General features: G+C 34.7%; 2 protein-coding genes across 3 annotated transcripts in view; one reads left to right on the forward strand and one right to left on the reverse strand.

Moving 5' to 3' along the window:
* Positions 1-20,209, forward strand: part of TPK1 (thiamin pyrophosphokinase 1) — a 254,862-nt gene that overhangs the window by 54,843 nt on the left and 179,810 nt on the right. The window lies entirely within an intron of this gene.
* On the reverse strand, positions 3,058-19,969 carry LOC119534736 (60S ribosomal protein L36a-like). The gene is made up of 3 exons (XM_037837344.1): positions 19,955-19,969; positions 11,952-12,100; positions 3,058-3,427 (listed from the first exon to the last, which is right to left on the reverse strand). Exons 1-3 carry the CDS (start codon positions 19,967-19,969, stop codon positions 3,094-3,096), a joined length of 498 nt encoding a protein of 165 aa, XP_037693272.1. The 3' UTR covers positions 3,058-3,093.

Here is a 20,209-nt window from a genome sequence, read left to right on the forward strand (position 1 = left end):
AGAACTTATTTTTATGACTATAAATGCTTCAGTCTTTCCCTAAATTTCTGTCTTTGATTATACAAATATATGTGCATTATAAAAAGTTAAAACTTCACAGTTTATGATGAAAATGTGTCAGCCATCATTAATTATTTACTGATCCCTTCATTATCTCTGTTTTATTCTTTTTTCTTTTCTGTTCTTTTTCATGAAATAATTTTTATATGTTTTTAACTCAGAACTGTCAGGGTGATACATGAATTGGTACTACTAATTAGGAAAATGTTCCTAAAATGGGGATTGCCACACACTGTAGCTCTGTATGCTTTATGGCAATCAGTGTAGACATTTTAACTGCTTATTTTCTTTCTCTATCCCATTTAGATCTGTGTCTTAACTGGCACATCAGTTTTTAATGTAATCAGAAAATGGCTTCCAAGTTTGGCTACTTATTCCCACCCCCTGTACCCCCCCTCCTTGCAAACATTTGTCCCGTGTTTAATTTATGCACACATACATGCACTTGTTAGTACACACACAATTATATACACATACCTGGTTTTAAGCCTCAGTGAGGTGAGGCTGAAAAGTTAATTAGAGGATTTTAAGCATATTTTGTTAAAAGGATGAGTGGTGTATCCTTAGTGAAACAAAAATAAAAAAGTAAAAAACATTAAGAAACAGAATTCTTTCTCTGGTGGACTACTAAATAAAACTAGAAAACACAAGTAGACATCAAAATAATCATATTTGGGTCATCTATCCAGATGTAAATTCAATTTATTGTATTTCTTTTCTTATAGTTGATACTGTCCTGTTCTTTAGAAAGTGTAGTATCTTTCTGCCATTCAAAATACCTGATCTTAAAAAAATCTTCCCTGAAATACAGGCATTGTAATTTTTAACAAGTGTTTCCTTTTCCAGCAATGCATTTGTTATTGAGAAATGAAGATCTTTTCTCCATGGTGAACCATTTCAGTTGCAATATACAATGTCTTCAATTTGAAGAACTTCTGAAAGACCAGGCTTTGGGGTAGCACAGTTAGAGAAACATGTTTACCTTCCTTTTTTCTCATGTGTGTCGTTGCCCTTAATAATCTGGAAATATTTATTTTTAACCTTGACCCTACCCTAAAATCTATATAACATTAGATTTAGATTAGTATTTAAATATTTGTCCCAAGGTACTTAGTGGTTTCTCCCTTGTAGTAGATTATTTCGTGACTAGATAAATCACTGAGTTTATTTATTTTTAAGACCATGCTATTTAATTGAATGCAGATGAGAATGTTTGTATTGCTTAATATTTGAGTATAATTATAGATTAAAAAATAACTTGGAACTAGTCCTTGGGTGAGCTTTTAGATTTACAGCAGTAGCTGCTTGGAATCTTTGGAAAGAAGCCTGATAAGGAGAGCAGGAAAGATGAGAGGGTGTATTGTGATCTTTACTGAGAGATGGACCTATGGCTGGGGAAAGTGTGGTCTATATTCTTTCTGTGTCTACAATTTTCTGGCAATGTTTGGACCAAACGGAGTGGGGTGACATAAGGGGAACCCATGGGGGTGAGACACTTGTTTAAGTTACTAGTGGGAAAGGAGCCGTAGGAGGAGAAAATATTCTATTTTTGAGCATGTCAGTAGAACTGAACAATGTGAACTTTTAAATATAGCAACGTCATGGATGTTGGTTTTAGGGACTTGCTGATTCTAACTACAGGGTAGTTATAATATCATGTGTATTTTTTGTCATCTAAATGCATCCATGGAAAGACAGAGCAGATTACCTCAGCTGGGAAAATGCTAGTCTTTAGGGTATCTGGATTTTAGTTAGGATTATCTCGGAGGCATCTGTTCTAGTGATAAGTGGCTTTATCATTAGTATTAAGATTCTCTGTTGGTTAGGCTTATTATAGTTTTATTGAACTACCAAATTGACACTGTGTTACTTTCTTTGTTTAGTGTTTCACAGAACTTATGCTTTGAGCACATTTTAAGTGAACATTGAACTGAAGATCTGATGAGCAATGTACATACTTGGTTCTGGTCCATTAAGCAAAACAGTTATGTACAAGCTGTAGTCTCTGTAAATAAGGCTGTCAGAAAAGATCTATCTCAGTCTTACAAAACCATATGGGGGGCTACAAAAAGATTTAAATAAGTAAGAAATTTTCATGTGTTAGTGACACAGAATAGTGTACATATTGTTTGCCATAAGGCCAAAGGCTTTTTCTACTACATCCCATGTAATTCAATAGGAATGATTCATTCCTATTGAATTAGATCTTACCTTTTGGTATTATAATACAAATATTGTCAGATTTTGAAGGATCCCTGTGCTATTTTCCTTCCTAGGATTCATTCAGGTGAAGTAGAATTAACTTTGCTCTTTAGTGCTCCTTTTGGTTATACTCCTTTATATAATTAAACAGTATCTCTTCTTTTTATCACAACTACCACTCTATTTTTCAAATAAATTAATACCTAATTATGATTAACCTCTCATATGATTAAACATTCAACTAATAACAGTAGAGCATCTACTAAATGTAGCAATAGCTAACACATATGTAGTGCTTGCCATGTGTCAGTGTTTTGTGTGGTTAACTCATTCAATCTATTGCCCTGTAAGATGAATACTATTATTATCCCCATTCTGAAGATGATTAAACTGATATACTGAGTGTTTACCTGAATTATTCAAGTTTATACAACTAGTAAATGTTGAGAATTAAACTCAAGCAGTTGGACTGAAACAGTGTGTTTTTGTAGTTTGTGTAGTATATCACAGGTTTATGTTTAGTGACAACATCTCTGTTAATGACTCATGATAATATCCTCAGCATATAGTCAAGAGACTGGCAGATTTTCTGCAAAGGTCCAGATAGTTGATATTTAAGGCTTTGAGATCATAAGGTCATTGGGATGAATATTTAATTCAGCTACTGTAGCGCAGAAGCCATGGATCCATTCATTCATCCATCTTCTCTTTTTCCCTCTTTCTTGTTATCTATTGTTTCCTCTCTTACAAGCTTTATAAGACCTTTTTTTTTTTTTTTGAAGTGACCGTAACCTCAAGATTTTATTATCCTAATAAAACAAAAGACAAAGATTAGAACTGGATCACTTGGCCCTCTCTCTTCTTGTCTCCTCCCAGTTCAAAATGTTTGCATCTCTTAATAGCCAACATTCTCTTAGATCTGCAGTTGGGCTCAACGCATTCAAGCCTCAGCACAATCTTCTTTGTAGTTTTAGCCTTCTTCCAGAAAATTGGCTTAGTCTGCCCACCGTAGCCACTCTGCTTCCTGTCATAACGCCGCTTTCCCTGGCCATATAGAGAATCCTTGCCCTTCTTGTACTGTGTCACTTTGTGGGGCTGGTGCTTACCACACTTCTTACAGAAGGTCCGACGGGTTTTAGGAACGTTCACCACATCTGCTGGAGCGCTAGCAGCGCGAAAAGTGTTTTATAAGATCTTGTCTGCCTTATTTATCACACCATCCCAGTACCTTGCAGTTATAAAAGGGTATATTAGGTACACATTAAATATTTGCTGAATGAGTACTTGGTCATTGATTACTATAAATATACATAAAAGAATGTGTGTGATTGCGTTCCAGGTAAATTGTATTTGCAAAATTAGGTGGAGGACTGGATTTGGCCAATAAACCATAGTTTGTCAACCCCTAGTGGAAATCTTCATTTCTAATCTACTTCAGCTACTGGCCAGTACTTCCTATCATGGATTTGGATAGCTTTCTTGTTTATTCTGTCTTTAGTATCTCAAGCATTTCAATTTCCCTGTCTTATTAACCATCTCCTGTTCTTTCATACTTACTGATTCTTCTCTTTCATCAGTTTATTCAGATATTCAGCCTGTTCCAGTTTTGTTTGTGTACTGGTTGCTATCTCTGTTCATTAACACTTTGGATCTGATTTTAGTGCTAATATCTATCTTGTAGTAATTCCCTATTCTCCACCTCTACCATTCTAGCATCTCATATTCAGCTTGATTTATCCCTTTATCTTCTCTTCTTTTATTCATGAACAGAACTACCAAATCATGCCTGTAGAAGTCATGCCATGGTGCCAACTGAGGACTCTGTAGATTTGATATTTAATGTTGCCTAACCCTCACTGCTTTATCTTTAGTATTTTGTGTATCATATTTCTCCTTACAGCTATAATTAAACTCTGAAGGATCTATTCGAGAGAATGAAGAGTTTTGTTATTGTATTAGATATTCCAAATACGTTTGTTGCTTTTAAAGCCTCTGAAACTGCTTCACCAAAGACATTGCATCAGTTTTACTACAGAGAGTGAGATCATCTGATGGGAACTTTTCTTCTTATTACACTATTCATTCAATTATCTTTCACTTTTACCAATTTTCTTCTGTTTCAAAATGGTCTCTTTTTCTGTCTTTTTTCTCCTTCTCTCTTCCTTCTCTTCCTTCTTAATTTCATCTGACATTTTTGTCTTTTCTGTCACTTTACCCCTTTTAAAAATTTTAATCCCCTTTATACCTTTCTGTTTTTTTCCTCACCCATCCTATTCACCAACCCACCATCCATTAATCCATCTGTTCAATTCATTCATCCATCCATCTTCTCTTTTCCCCTCTTTCTTGTTATCTATTGTTTCCTCTCTTACAAGCTTTATAAGATCTTGTCTGTCTTATTTATCGCACCATCCCAGTACCTTGCAGTTATAAAAGGGTATATTATTTACACATTAAATATTTGCTGAATGAGTACTTGGTAGTTGATTATGACTACAAGTTGCTTCCGAAACCCATGTCTTAAAACCCTGACCTTTTTAAAAGGTTTTAGCTTTGCATTAGTGTTTCGTAATTTACTGTGTGTGGACATTTATATATGAGTGCACCAGCAAAATAATCTTAAAATATTCAAAACTTTTTCTCTTCCTTCTGTAATGAGCTCTTCCTTGTGCTCCTGTGTTACTGCCAATGATAATCCTACTTTTTCCAATCATCCAGGCTGAAAACAGTCATTTTTGAGTCACCTTCTCCTTTATTCCTGGCAATGAAAAGATAAATAAACTGCAATTTGGAAAAGTATGACTGTGAGTGCTCATCCAAAGCAAATTAAGGGAGCTTTAAAAATAGAAATATGCCAGTTTAACTGTATATTTATTTATCCCAACAGATTTGATTGATTTAACTTATCCACATGGCTTATCAATGTCCATAGGCTGAAATTCACCAGATTCTTTTTGCTCTGGTTCCCCCCTCCCCTTTTTAAAATCTCAATAATAAGAAGACATGCATTCAATCATAGCGTTTAATAGACCTTTGAGCGCTATGTTCCAAAATACTTGCTGGTTGAAAAAAATACCATGTTTCGTTGTTGAAAATGAGATAGGAATTTTGTTCTGTTAGAAATGGAACCCTGTTTTTAGTTTTTATGGGTCATTTACAGCAGGGGCTTCCATAACAATTTGTAATTCATTTGTGCCCTTTTATATCTTGTTTAAATAGCAGAATAAAAGTTTAACACCTTAATGCCAAAGATTAGTTTAAAATTATTGTTCTCTTTCCAATGAGAACAGAATTGCATGCTTCCTCTAATGATTTCCTAATATTTTCTTGGATAGGAGAATTATAGATCTTCTTATCGTATAACTGCTTCTCATTATGTACCAGTTTGAATGTGTTATGTCCCCCAAAATGCCATTATCTTTGATGTAATCTTGCATGGGCAGACGTGTTAGTGTTGATTAGATTGTAATTCTTTGAGTGTTTACATGGAGATGCGACCCACCCAACTGTGGGTGATGACTCTGATTGGATAGTTTCCATGGAGGTGTGGCCCCGCCCATTCAGCATGGGCCTTGATTAGTTTACTAGAGCACTATATAAGCTCAGACAGAGGAGCAAGCTTGCTACAGACAAGAGGGACACTTTGAAGAATGCACAGGAGCTGAGAGAGGAGCTGCAGATGACTGACAGCTTGAAGACGGCCGTTGAAAGCAGACTTTTGCTCTTGAGAAGCTAAGAGAGGAAAAACGCCCCAAGAGCAACTGAGAGTGACATTTTTGAGGTACTGCAGCCTAGAGAGGAACATCCTGGGAGAAAGCCATTTTGAAACCAGAACTCTGGAGCAGACGCCAGCCACGTGCCTTCCCAGCTAAGGTTTTATGGACACCACTGGCCATCCTCCAGTGAAGGTATCCGATTGTTGATGACTTACCTTGGACACTTTATGACCATAAGACTGTAAAATAAACACCCTTTATAAAAGCCAATCCATTTCTGGTGTTTTGCAAAAAGACAGCATTAGCAAACTAGAACACATTATGTATCTGATTTAAAAAAGACATTACCCCTTTCATCCAAATAGGAAAATGGAAAGTATATGTACTACAAAAATAGAAAATATTTATATTAATGTTTCCATACTTAAAAGTACTGAGGCTATTGATGCATTATTTTACATGTGTTAAATAGGGTATAGAAATGATTTGGAGGTGGAAATGATTTTTTTTTTTTTTTTTTTTTTTTTTTTTTTGATTCTGTACTCTCATTTTTATTGTTTAAATAGATCTCTGGATTATCACAATAATGACCTCATTTTTATACCTGACAGTATCATAGATTTGAACAGTGTATTAAATACTCCTATAGTATTCACAAATGGTATTTCTTCAACAGTGTTTCTCTAACATTGTCATGTGTCTTAAACCCTAGGTTTTTTTTTTTTTTACATTTTTATTATGAAATATAACATATACAGAAAAGTCATAACTTCCAGAGTATGATTTAATAAGTAGTTAGAGACTGAATTTCAAAGAATGTTATGGGTTACAGTTCCTCAATTTCAGTTATTTCCTTATTGTGAAGTATAACATATATACAGGAAGGTAATAACTTTCACAGTATGATTTAACAAATAGGTATAGAGCAAATTTCAAAGAAGTTGTGGGTTAAAATTCCACCATGTCAGTCATTTCTTCTAGCTATTCTAGTACCCTAGAAACTAAAAAAAAAAATTTTTAAATGTTTATATAAAGATTCAGTATTCATAATCCTTTGTTAAATCCTGTCTTGTCTGTTGCTACCTCTCTCGTTTGATCACTTTCTCAATCTTCAAGGATATCTGAGCAGTGACCACTCTAACTTTGTATTGAGAAGGGGTGTCGACATTATGGGGAAGGGGGCTGCATCTGGTTGATGTTCTTAAAGAGGCTGTTGCCTTTGGGTTTTGGGATTTATCTGGCATAGGGGCACTCTGGAGGATTTGAGTCTCTGAAAAGTAGACTTAGTGAGTAAAACTTTTGTAGAGTCTCATATAGGGACCTAGGCATTCTTTAGTATTTTGGGGACTGTTATTGATTAGAGCTTGGAATACTGTGGGCATTTGGAACATCTAGCTGGAGCTTGCATAAGAGTAACCTCCAGGATAGCCCCTTGACTATTTGAAATCTCTTAGCCACTGAAACTTTATTTTTTGCCTTTTTTCCCACCTTTTGGTCAAAAAGGCACTCTCAATCCCTCAATGCCAGGGCCAGGTTCATTCCTGGGGGTCATGTCCAACATTGGCAGAGACTCTCACTCCCCTGGGAGTTATGTCCCATGTAGCAGGGAGGGTAATGAATTTATTTGCAGAGTTGGGCCTAGAGAGAAAGAGGCCACATCTGAGCAACAAAAGAGGTTCTCTGGAGGTGACTCTTAGGCTTAATTATAGGTAGGCTTAGACTCCCTTTTACAGCTGGGAAATTATTTTTATTTCATGTCTGTAGCATCTGTTAAATTTCCATAAGCATGCAATAAACTACTGTAGCAGAGTAGAATCCTGAAGCCTTTCACAATTATTAGCATCATTCTCTTTCTTGTTTATTCAGTTTAAGAAAATAAATGAAGTTGTGGTATGAACCTTGTCTTTACATATGTGGAATGATAAAATTATAAATTGAATGAACTTAAAAAAATATATATTGAAGAATATAGATTACTGAATAATAAAATTACCTGCGCTCTCTTTTTCTTTCTTTTTTTATTGTGATATTATCCATTACAAAACTTTTTCATCACCCCAAACAGAAACTTGTTATCCACTAAGTAATATAAGTGAAATCATACAATATTTGTCCTTTTTATGACTTAACTTTTTAATTATTTTTGTTTATTATTATCATTATTTTAATTAGAGAAGTTGTTGGTTTACAGAAGAGTCTAAAAAATACAGCATTCCCTCATGCCTATTGTTGACCCTTTGTACTAGCTTGGTACCTTTACTAAAATTGATGACAGAATATTAAAATAGTACTATTGCGTATAATCCACAGTTTAGATTATGTGTATTTTTCCCCATATTCCACCCCATTATTAACACCCTGTATTAGTTTTGTACATTTGTTATAATTCATGAAAGAACATTATTATGCTTGTACTATTAACCCCAGTCCATCATCCATGACAGGGTTTACTGTCCCATGTTTTATCTTTTTTCATTCTAGTAACATACACAACCAAAAACTTCCCCTTTCAACCACATTCATATAAATACTTAAACACTTTGATTACCATCACCACCATCCATTTCCAAACTTTTATGATCAACCTAAATAGAAATTGTATATTAAGCATCAGGTCCCCAAGTCCTGATGCATGTTACAATGTGGATGAATCTCACTGATATGAGCTAATTATAATAAGCAAACTCTTAGAGTTAGAGTCTAGAATGTAGGTTACCAGGGGATAGATTGGGGGTAGAGAACATAGCTTTTTAATATTATATTTGTTCTTCATTTATGAATACTTCCTTCCCTCTTTCTACCAATAGGCTTGATGTTTGAGTGAAGGATTCATATTCACCATCCAACTTTTTCATCTTGATTTTCTATTACATTTGTATCAACTATTTTCTGTCTTACAAGATTTAGAAACTCTGTAGTACTAAAAAATATTTTAATAAAAATGAAATCTGATTTCTTTATAAAGGGATACATTGAGGAAGCTAGGCAAAATTGTCGGTGCTGTATTCTTAGTACTTTAATTTCCAGATCAAAGAGTGACTTTGTTTCAATTAGAACTTTGTTTCAATTCTTATTTAGAATATTGTTTTAGGGTAAGTTCTATGTAGAAGAACGTGGCAAGCATTCATTATCAGCATTAAATTCTTCATGAAGGAAACTGCTTTGTAAGGAAGTTTTTCTTCTGACCTAAAACAAGTAAACAAAACACTTTCTGAAAAGGAAATGGCTTTAGGCTTCTGTCTTTATAGTCCTTAAGCCTCCTGTCCAATATTCAGAATTAGTGATGGTTCAAAACGCTTATTAAATTTTTAAACGAATGAGCCATGAGCTGGGAATAGGCAGACAACAAGACAAGAACCTTTCCTTGAAAGGATTTACAGTTGGGTAGTCTGTGTTGTAAATCAATAATTGAGGATTTGTTTAGCACTGAGGACTTTACTAGCATTGTTCAAGATACTTAAGGGAATTTGAGAAGCATTTAAGGAAGGTCCTGCTCTCGAGAATTTTTAACCTGCATTTGAGTATGAAACACTGAACAAGAAATAACCGCCTGTATTTTTATGATGGTTAGTATTCTTGCCTTTGGAATTCAAAAAGAGACTTTGGGGATTGAGCTTAAGATCTGTGTAGATGCACACAAAGCAATAATTCATTGAAAGGCTGCTATAGGCAAAAATGTCATCTCTGATAATAAATTGCAAAGAGATCAAAAGTGATGTGTCAAAAAGAAAAAAAAAACAGCCAGGGTGTATAATTTTTTATTTTATTATGCTGGTTTGGAAGGGAGCCTCTATTAACCTGATTGATGTTGGCCAGTGTAGTGCCCCTCTCTTGTCTACTGTATTAGTAGAACACATTTACATTGAGCGTTGGCTGACACCACAGAGTTTGGGGACCCTTCTGGAAGAGCAGAAAACCTAGAAGCTATACAACAGTTGACTTTTTGTTAGAATATTCTACAGCATTGAAATATCACCAGAATTAAGAATTCAACTTTATGAGCAGAGGCAGAAATTGAAAAATATGGCAATATAGAAAATATAGATGCATTTTAGTACTTTCTGCTTATCTCCCACTTTTGTTGCCTCTCATAAGTGAATCCTTGCCCAATGCGCATTACAGTCAATTTAGTGACACTGGGATTTTGAGAAGAGAAAAAGTTTATTAAGCAAAGGTTAGCCTTGTGACGATAGGAGGACAGTTCCTCAAATCTGTCTGCCTGAATTGGAGAAACTTTTAGTGTTTTATAGCATTCAAACAAAGGCAGTTAGGTTTAGATGATGAGGTTAGAGATAGTGTAATCTCTGCGTATGTGTAGACTGATTACATGATTACTTCATTTGAAGTTAAGGCTGTTGCTCATTTTAGTCGTGGGCCAACTCTGATTAGAACTGGCTCAATTAGTTCATGTTATTTCATTAATAAACATTGAGGGACTATGCATAGGAGTTGCAAAACGAGATAAGAGGATATATGCTGGGCCATGTTACTGTCCAGTTATAGGGTAAAGATTGTATAGTTACAAAATATAGCATCATCATCTTCAGAGAAACAGGTCATCTTGGTTACAGTTCAGTGAATTACAGCAGTTACAGATAATTGCTTCTTGCTACACCACAATATATCAGAAAGTTAGAAAGCATTTAGATAATGCTTTAGTAACTAATTATTTCAGTGCTTGGTTACAGTTCACCCCTTTTGTTTGTCGCTTCCTCAATCTTGAGGAATCTCATGTTAACTACCACTGTAACTTGTTCATGTTGAAAAGAGTGTCAAATATGGGATGGAGGAACGAAACTGCTTTGCTTGTAGATGGATATATTCTTGAGTTGCAGGCTGTTGCTCTTGGAAGGACTAGTACCATTGTGTTTTAGGGCTCAGTTGGCTCGGAAACATTCTGAGGCTTTAAGTCTCTGAGAGAGAAATTTAATAAGTAAATTGACTAGAAGGATTAAGATTAGGGGAATATAACTATGCATGTGTTTCCAGATAGAGTTCATTGAGGGGGTGTTGATTCCATGTAGCACTGTGGCTTGCCCATGGTGTCCAGATGTTCCCTAGGTCCTCAGAAGAATGCTTGAGGCATTTACATACCGTGGCAGTTTGTATGTCTGGCTGAGATCTGCGTAACAGACTCTAGAATGACTTCCTGACTCTATTTAAAATCTCTTAGCCATAGAAACTCCATTTGATTTCTTTTAACATTGCCCCTTTTGGTAAAGATCTTTTTTTGAAAGCACTGCTGATCCATGGTGCAAGGGAAGCCCATCCCTGGGAGTCATGTCCCAAGTAGGGGAGAGGTAGTGAGTTTATTTGCAGAGCTTAGCTTAGAGAGAGGCCACTTTGAGAAACAAGGAGGTTTCCTGGGGATGATTCGCAGGCATTAATTAGGTTTAGTTTTGTCATTACAGAAATAAGGTTTATAAATGCAGATTTCAAGAGTGAGGACTTGGCTCATTAGCATATTTTCTTTGATGAGTCAAGGCTCATATACATTAGAGTTTATTTTCATAGGTTTCCCTGTTATAAGTTCAAATGAGGGTAATTTGCTTTTTAACAGGAGTGGATCTGTTTTTTGAATACAATTTCAATAAGCTAGAGAATAGCAGGAATTTTCTAGATAGGGAAGTTTACACTTTGATGTTTTTCTTCTTTAGTCCCTCAAGGGACTTTACAACTCCTTTTTTATTTTATGCCCCAAACGTTTTGAAATACTGCAATGTATTCTGTTAACCTGTACAGAATACTAAGATCTCATTTTTATTTTTATTTTTTTTAATTTTAGGTTCTATGTTAAAGCTGAGTTAGGTTGTTATATCAGATACTGTGCCATAGAAAAATTTAAAGGTTTGGATAAAATAAACCTCTCTTTTTTGGTCTCACATGAAAATGAAAGTTCCAAAATTCAGATAAGATCATCTTTTACTTTGAATTTGATTCACTTTAGTATTTAATCAGTTCAGCCCCATTCACCTCTTTAATTGAAATTTTATCTTTTCTTCAGTTTCTTTAATGGTCGCTGTACAGAGTTGTCTTTTTAGAATTAATGCTGCTTTTTCAGCACCTTCAGGGCTGGAGAGGTTTAACTTAGGTGTCACACAGGCATCTAAAATTTTAGGGAACTACCAGGTTACACACAAAGAGCAAAACATTTCAGAATTTGGAAATAACAGCCTAGAAACAAATGTGACTGCTACAAGAGCTTACAGTCTAGGCCCTAATTCCCTAGTGAGCATTTTCTAAATGAAGCTATTTTTAGAAATAACATTTAACAATTTATATTGAGGTTATCATTACAGACCATAGCAGGAGTTTTGTTTTACCTTTATATTTTTACCAGGGTTATGTTAATTAACAGGTAGAACATAATTTATAGACTTGCCTTGTTTCTTTTTTTAATGTAATTTTATTGAGATTTATTCACACACCACACCATGTTATACAATTGATCCATGTATATAATTAATGGTTCACAATATCATCATTTAGTTGTGCTTTCATCACCACAATCAATTTTCAAAAATGTTCATTTCTCCAAGAAGCAAAAAAGAAAAAGAAAAAATCCAAAACATTCTGTACCTCTTATCCTCCCACCATTGATCCCCAGCATTGGTACAGAAAATTTGTTACTGTTGATGAAAGAATATTAAGATATTACTGTTAAGTATAGTCCATGTTTGCAGTAGGTGCATTTTTTCCCATATATACCACTCTTTATTAACTCCTTATAATACTTTCATACCTTTGTTGAAGTTCATGGAGGAAATTTTTTGTATTTGAGTTGTTAATCACAGTCATCGTCTCCCATGAGATTTACTGAGTTATACAATACATGTTTTAACTTCTGGCTTTCTTTTTGTTGGCATGACACTAAACTTCCCCTATCAACCACACACAGCTCAGCACTGTTAATTATATTCACAATAATGTGCTACCATTGCCTCTGTCCATTACCACAAATTTAAATTCAACCAAGTTAACAGTTTTGCACGTATTAAGTTACCGCTCCCCATTCTCTAGTCTCATTCTGTCTCCTGGTAACCTATATCTATATTCTATGCCCATGAATTGACGTAGTAAAATTAGTGAGATCATGCAATATTTTTCCTTTTGTGTCTGACTTATTTCACTCAAGTGATGTCACCCACATTGTCGTGTGCTTCGAAACTTCATTCCTTATTGCTGAATGATATTCGATCGTATGTATAGACCACATTTTGTGTATCCATGCATCGGTTGATGGACACTTGGATCATTTCTATCTTTTGGCAATTGTGAATAATGTTGCTATGAATATTGGTATGCAAATGTCTAGTTTGTTTCCCTGCTTTCAGTTCTGGCGATATACTGGGTAGGAGGATTGCCAGATTGTAGGGCAACACTATACTTAGCTTTCTGAAGAACCATCAAACCACCTTCCATAGCAGCTGTTCCATTTTACACTCCCACCATTTTCCTATTTCTCTACATCCTCTCCAACACTTGTAGTTTGCTGTTTGTTTAATAGCAGCCATTTGGTAGGTGTGAAATGATATATTGTTGTGGTTTTGATTTGCATTTCCCTGATAGCCAGTGAAACTGACCATCTTTGCATGTGCTTTTTAGCCAGTTGTAGTTCCTCACTGGAAAAATGTCTATTTAAGTCTTTTGCTAATTTTTTAATTGGGTTGTCTTTTTATTGTTGTTGTAGGATATCTCTGTATATTCTGGATATCAAATCCTTATAAGTGTCTCCAAATGTTTTCTCACATTTAGTCAGTTGCCTTTTTACCCTTATGACAAAGTCTTCTGACATATTGAAGTATTTGGTTTTGAGGAGTTCCCATTTATCTGTTTTTTCTTTCATTGCTTGTGCTTTAGGTATAAAGTCTAAGAAACTACTGCCTATCACTAGATCTTGAAGATGTTTCCCTACATTTTCCTCTATGAATTTTATGGTACTGGTTCTTATATTTAGGTCTTTGATCCATTTTGAGTTAATTTTTGTGGGGTGTGACATAGGGGTCCTCTTTCATTCTTTTGGTTATGGATATCCAGTTCTCCCAATACCATTTATTGAAGAGACTGACCTGTCTCAGTTGAGTGGGTTTGGGAGCCTTATCAAAAATCAATTTTCCATAGATCCGAGGGTCTATTTCTGAACTCTGAATTTGATTCCATTGATCAATATTTCTACCTTTATTCCAGTACCATGCTGTTTTGACCACTGTGGCTTTATAATATGCTTTAAAGTCAGAAAGCATGATACCTCCGACTTCATTCTTTTTTCCAAGGGGCTAGTCAAGGCCCCTTCCCCTTCCAAATAAAATTGATGATTAGCTTTTCCATTTCTGCAAGTGTTTTGTTGAAATATTGATTGGGATTGCATTGAATCTGTAGATCAATTTGAGTAGAATTGACATCTTAACAATATATAGCCTTCCAGTTCATGAACATGGAATGTCTCTCCATTTATTCAGGTTTGCTTTGATTTCTTTTCACAATGTTTTGTAGTTTTCTGTGTACAAGTCCTTTACATCCTTGGTTAGGTTTACTCCTAGATATTTTGATTCTTTCAGTTGCTATTGTTAGTGGCTTTGTTGTTTTTTTCAGGATTTTCAAAATAAAGGATCATGTCATCTGCAAATAGTGACAGTTTTACTTCTTCCTTTCCAATTTGGATGTGTTTTATTTCTTCTTCTTGCCTAATCGCTCCAGCCAGAACTTCTAGCACAATATTGAATAGCAGTGGTGACAGTGGGCATTCTTGTCTTATTCCCAATCCCAGCGGGAAAGCCTCCAGTCTGTCACCATTGAGTATGATGTTAGCTGTGGGTTTTTCATATATGCCCTTTATCATATTGAGGATGTTTCCTTCAATTTCTACAGTTTGAAGCATTTTCATTATGAAAGGATGCAGAAATTTGTCAAATCCCTTTTCTGCATCAATTGAGATGATCATGTGAGTTTTCCTTTTTGATTTGTTAATGTGGTGTATTACATAATTGATTTTCTTGTGTTGAATCACCCTTGCATAACTGTGATAAAACCCACTTGGTCATGGTGCTTAATTCTTTTAATATGCCTTTGGATTTGATTTGCAAGTATTTTGTTGAGGATTTTTGCATCTATATTCATTAGAGAGATCGATCTGAAGTTTTCTTTTCTTGTAGCATATTTATCTGGCTTTGGTGTTAGGATAATTTTGGCTTCATAAAATGAGTTAGGTTGTGTTCCTCTTCTTCAATTTTTGGAAAAGTTTTTTTCAGGAATGGTGTTAATTCTTTTTGGAATGATTGATAAAATTTGCCTGTGAAGCCTTCTGGTCCTGGACTTTTCTTTGTTCGTAGGTTTTGATGAATCATTCAGTCTCTTTACTTGTGATTGGTTTGTTGAGGTCTTCTATTTCTTCTGACTTAGTGTAGGTTGTTCATCTGTTTCTAGGAGGTTTTCCATTTCTTTAGGGTCTGTGGTAATGCCACCCCCCCATTTCTGAGTTTGTTTATTTGCAGTTTCTCTCTTTTCATCTTTGTCAGTCTAAGGATTTGTCGATTTTATTGATCTCAAAGAACCAACTTTTGATTTTATTGGTTCTCTATTGTTTTATTCTCCATTTCACTAATTTCTGATCTAATTGTCATTTGTTTCCTTCTGCTTGCTTTCAGATTAGTTTGCTGTTGTTTCTCTACTTTCTCCAGTTGTTCAGTTTGGTTGGTGGTTTTAGCCCTTTCTTCCTTTTTATTGCAGGTGTTTAGGGCTATAAATTTCCCTCTAAACACTGTTTTTGCTGCATCCCATATGTTTTGATAAGTTGTGTTCTCATTTTCATTCATCACAAGATATTTACTGATTTCTCTTGTAATTTTTTCTTTGACCTACTGATTGTTAAATAGTTTTGTGTTTTCTGGTTCTCTGTTTGTTGTTGATTTCCAGCTTCTTCCCATTATGATCAGAGAAAGTGTTTTGTATAATTTCATTCTTTTAAAATTTATTAAGACTAATTTTGTTCCCCTTCTTACGGTCTATCCAGGAGAAAGTTCCATGAGCACTTGAGAGAAATGTATATCTTGCTGTTTTGGGGTGCAATGTTCTACATTTCTCTGTTAGCTCTAGTTCATTTATCATATTATTTATGTTCTCTTTTTTTTATTGATTCTCTGTTTAAATGTTCTATCAGAGAGTGTGATGTGTTGAAGTCTCCCATTATTATAGACTCCCATCTATTACTCCCTTCAGTTTTGCCAGTGTTTGCCTTATGTACTTTGGAGCACCTTGATGCGGAGCATAAATATTTATGATTATCATTTCTTCTTGGTGAATTGCCCCCTTTATTAAAATATAGTTTCTTCATCTCTTATAACATTCTCTATGCAGTTTTGCTGGAAAGATAATTCTTTTTTTAATTACCAGAAAATTGTAGATTTTCTGGAAGGAGTATAGTCCTTGGTTTATATTAGGATTTGCTTTGTGTCTACAGTCCTATTTTGTTGATTTTTTAAAAAATTTATTCTCACAACATATATAGAACACATTATTATCCCCACTATTCCCCACATTCAGGTATATAATCTGTTAATTAAGTTGTGCTACCATCACCACCATCCATTACCAAAACTTGTTCCCATCACCCCACATAGAAACTCTGTACCAATTAAGCATTAACTCCTCATTCCCTTCCGTACCCCACCCATCCCCTTTAACCTGTATTCTGGTTTCTAATTCTATGAGTTTTGCTATTCTAATTATTTCCTAACAGTGAGATCATACAATATTTGTCCTTTTGTGCCTGACTTACTTCACCAACATGATGCCTTCAAGGTTCATCCATGTGCATGATTTTTTTTTTTAAGTTTGGAGTCATTGTAAATGATATTATATTTTTAATTTTTGTTTCTGCATGTTTTTTATTGTTAGTATATGAAATGTGATTGACTTTTTTTGTGTGAGTAGGAATGAAGAGATCTAAATTGAAAAGTAACATATTAGTTCCCAGAGGAAATTCTCTTTGAAATTTAGGCACAATCTTCATTTTTTGGTAATTTTTTTAGGTTTTATATAATGTTCATCCAAATCACATAAATCTTTTTTTTTTTTTTGCTATAATATGGAGATTTTTAATTGTAAAGGCAGGTAGCTCCAAATTACTTTTTCTTGGTTTTCTGTATTCTCGCTGATATTAAGCTGTTCTATTCGTAGCCTTGTGTCCAGGAGCAAGAATTTTCCACTTTTTATTTTATTTTTTTTTAAATGTGGTTTTATTGAAATATGTTAAACACTCCATATAAACCATCTGAAGTATACAATCACTAGCTCACAGTATCATCACATAGTTGTGCTTTTAAATAGAACTATTTTTTTGGAGAAAATTTTGATAATAAATATATATTCTTCCAGGGAGAATTATTTTGTAAGTAAATGACCCATGATACATAATGAATTTGGAATATACATTTATAGTAATATGGATGCAGAAAGAATGCATTAAGTCTATTTCTGCTAAGCTGCTTTTGAGAGTGAATTTTTTGATTATCTGCTTAGTTTTGAAAAGAAGTCTGTTTGATCAGTCTTGCCTTTGAAATCACTCAGTGTATCTCTTTCTAAATTGTGTCTAATAACATGTAAAATAATGAGTTTTACTCATTCAATCTTCTATTTAAAAATATATTAAATAAATTTGAAAGCACACAGATTCGTATTCAGTATACTCTGAAATCTTGCAGTGGATTTATGTGTTATGTTCTTGGTATCTGAGGTTTGCTAGTAACTTTGTTCTTCTCTGATAAGATCTGCCTTTATTAGTTAATGTTGACTTTGCTGCCTTCACACAATATTCACTACCACTCTTTATGGGTTGCGGAGTTACAACCACCATAAATATAGAATGCATGAAGAGATAGAATAGACAATTTATTTTGAAGCATTTTGGTCACCATCTAAATGACAGTTGTCAGAGGAAAGTGGAGTTTAATGGTCATCTTTAACAAGTTTAGGGGAAAAATGTGCATTTTTACTCTTTCCATGTGGTGTTTTATGTTTATCACATTTGGTTCAGAATAATGATGATTCACTAATGACATTTTATTATTTAGGCTTGATGAATAGGATTGGGAAGGGTTTTTTTCCTTGCGTTTCACTGTAACCATCTGACAAGATACTGACGATGCTATACAGAGGCTCTGTTTTTATTTAATGTTTTTTAATGAAGTGCTGGAATTTAAAGTTAGAAATATCTCTAGCCTAATTCAGAACCTGGTAGATAAGGCTTGTTCTTTCTAGTGTGTTTATTGGACCTTTGTCCAGCTTCATTTTAATGTTTTGAGGATTGGAAATATGAATACATATATTCAGTATTCTTTTGCAAGGCTCTAATTTTGTTTAGTTTGCACAAACCTCTTCTTCAAGTGAAATCATAGATGAAAAATCTTCTGGGAGTTCCAGGACAGAAAAAAATGGAGCTCCATTGAGTGAGGTGGCCTGTGTAGCTATAACTGCTATACCTTCCCACCTCATAGCTGCCTTCTTGCCTCTCCACTGATCTGTTTCAATGTATTTAAATACCGAGATCCTTGCTAATGCCTCAGTTGCTATTCCTTAGGTTCATTTCTTCTACACAAGGTACATCTGTCAATAAATACTAGGACTGTAAGTAAATTTTTTTAATTCAATTTTATTATGATTGTTCACATACCATATAATCATCCAGTGTGCACAATCACCCATGATACCATCATACAGCTGTGCGTCCATTATTCCAGAAAAGAAATAAAAACAAAAAAGAAAACTCAAATTCTCTCATACCCCCAACCACCCTCTCATCCCCCATTGTTGACTCATGGTATTGGTATAGTATATTCGTTACTGTTGATGAAAGAATGTAAAAATACTACTAACTGTAGTACATAATTTGCAACAGATATACATTTCCCTATATAGCACTCTATTATTAACTTCTAGTTATAGTGTCATACATTTGTTCTAGTTCATGGAAGAGATTTCTAATATTTGTACAGTTAATAATGGACATTGTCCACCACAAGATTCACTGTTTTATGTATTCCCATATTTTAACCTCCAACTTTCATTCTGGTGACATACTACTCTAAGCTTCCCCTTTCCACTACATTCACACACTTCATCACCATTCGTTGTTCTCACAATATCATGGTACTGTCACATCTGTCCCTTTCCAAATACTTAAGTTTAACCTAGTTAAGCATTCTGTTCATAATATGCAACCGCTCCCCATTCTTTAGCCTTGTTCTATATCCTGGTAACTTATATTTCATGTCTATGGGTTTACATATTATAATTAGTTCATATCAGTGAGACCATACAAAATTTGTCCTTTTGTGTCTGACTTATTTCACTCAATATAGTACTCTCAGGGTTTCTTCAGCATTTTTTCTTTTAAACAGTTTTGTTCACCCACCATACATTCTGTCCTTAGTAAACGATGGTTCCCTGTATAATCACGTATTTGTGCATTTACCACCATCATCACTGTCTGTATAAGGATGTCTCCATGTCTTCCACAAAGGAGGAAGGAGAGTCAAAACAGGTACAGAGACAAAAGAAAAAGAAAGAAAGAGAAACAAAGACACCTACAAAGCACCAAAAAGAAAGATAGAATTAAACTAAAGTAGAATAAAAGAGTCAGACAACATCACCAATCCCAAGAATCCCATGCCCCTCCCTTTTATCTCCCTCTTATAGGCCTTTAGCTTTGGTATATTGCCTTTGTTACAGTAAAGAAAACAATATAAAGTTTCTGGTAACTATAGTCTCTAGTTTGCATTGACTGTATTTTCCCCCAATTCCACCCCATTTTTAACACCTTGCAAGGCTGACATTAATTTGTTCTCCCTCTTGTAAAAACATATTTGTACATTTTATCAGAATTTTTGAGTTCCCTAGGTTTCACTGAGCTATACAGTCCCAATCTTTATCTTTCCTCTTTCCTTCTGGTGTCCCACATGCTCCTAACCTTCCTCTTTTACCATACTCACAGTCATCGTGGTTCAGTGGACTTACTTTGCTGTGCTACCATCACCAAAAACTGTGTTCCAGCCTCTCACTCCTGTCTTTTCCTGTGTCTGTGTGCTCCCTTTAGTATTTCCTGTAGAGCAGGTATCTTGTTCACAAACTTTGTCATTGTCTGCTTGTCCAAGAATATTTTAAACTGTCCCTCATATTTGAAGGACAATTTTGCTGGATATAGGATTCTTGGTTGGCAGTTTTTCTCTTTCTGTATC

This window comes from Choloepus didactylus, chromosome 5 (genome assembly GCF_015220235.1).
Source record: "Choloepus didactylus isolate mChoDid1 chromosome 5, mChoDid1.pri, whole genome shotgun sequence".
Classification (NCBI taxonomy): Eukaryota; Metazoa; Chordata; class Mammalia; order Pilosa; family Megalonychidae; genus Choloepus; species Choloepus didactylus.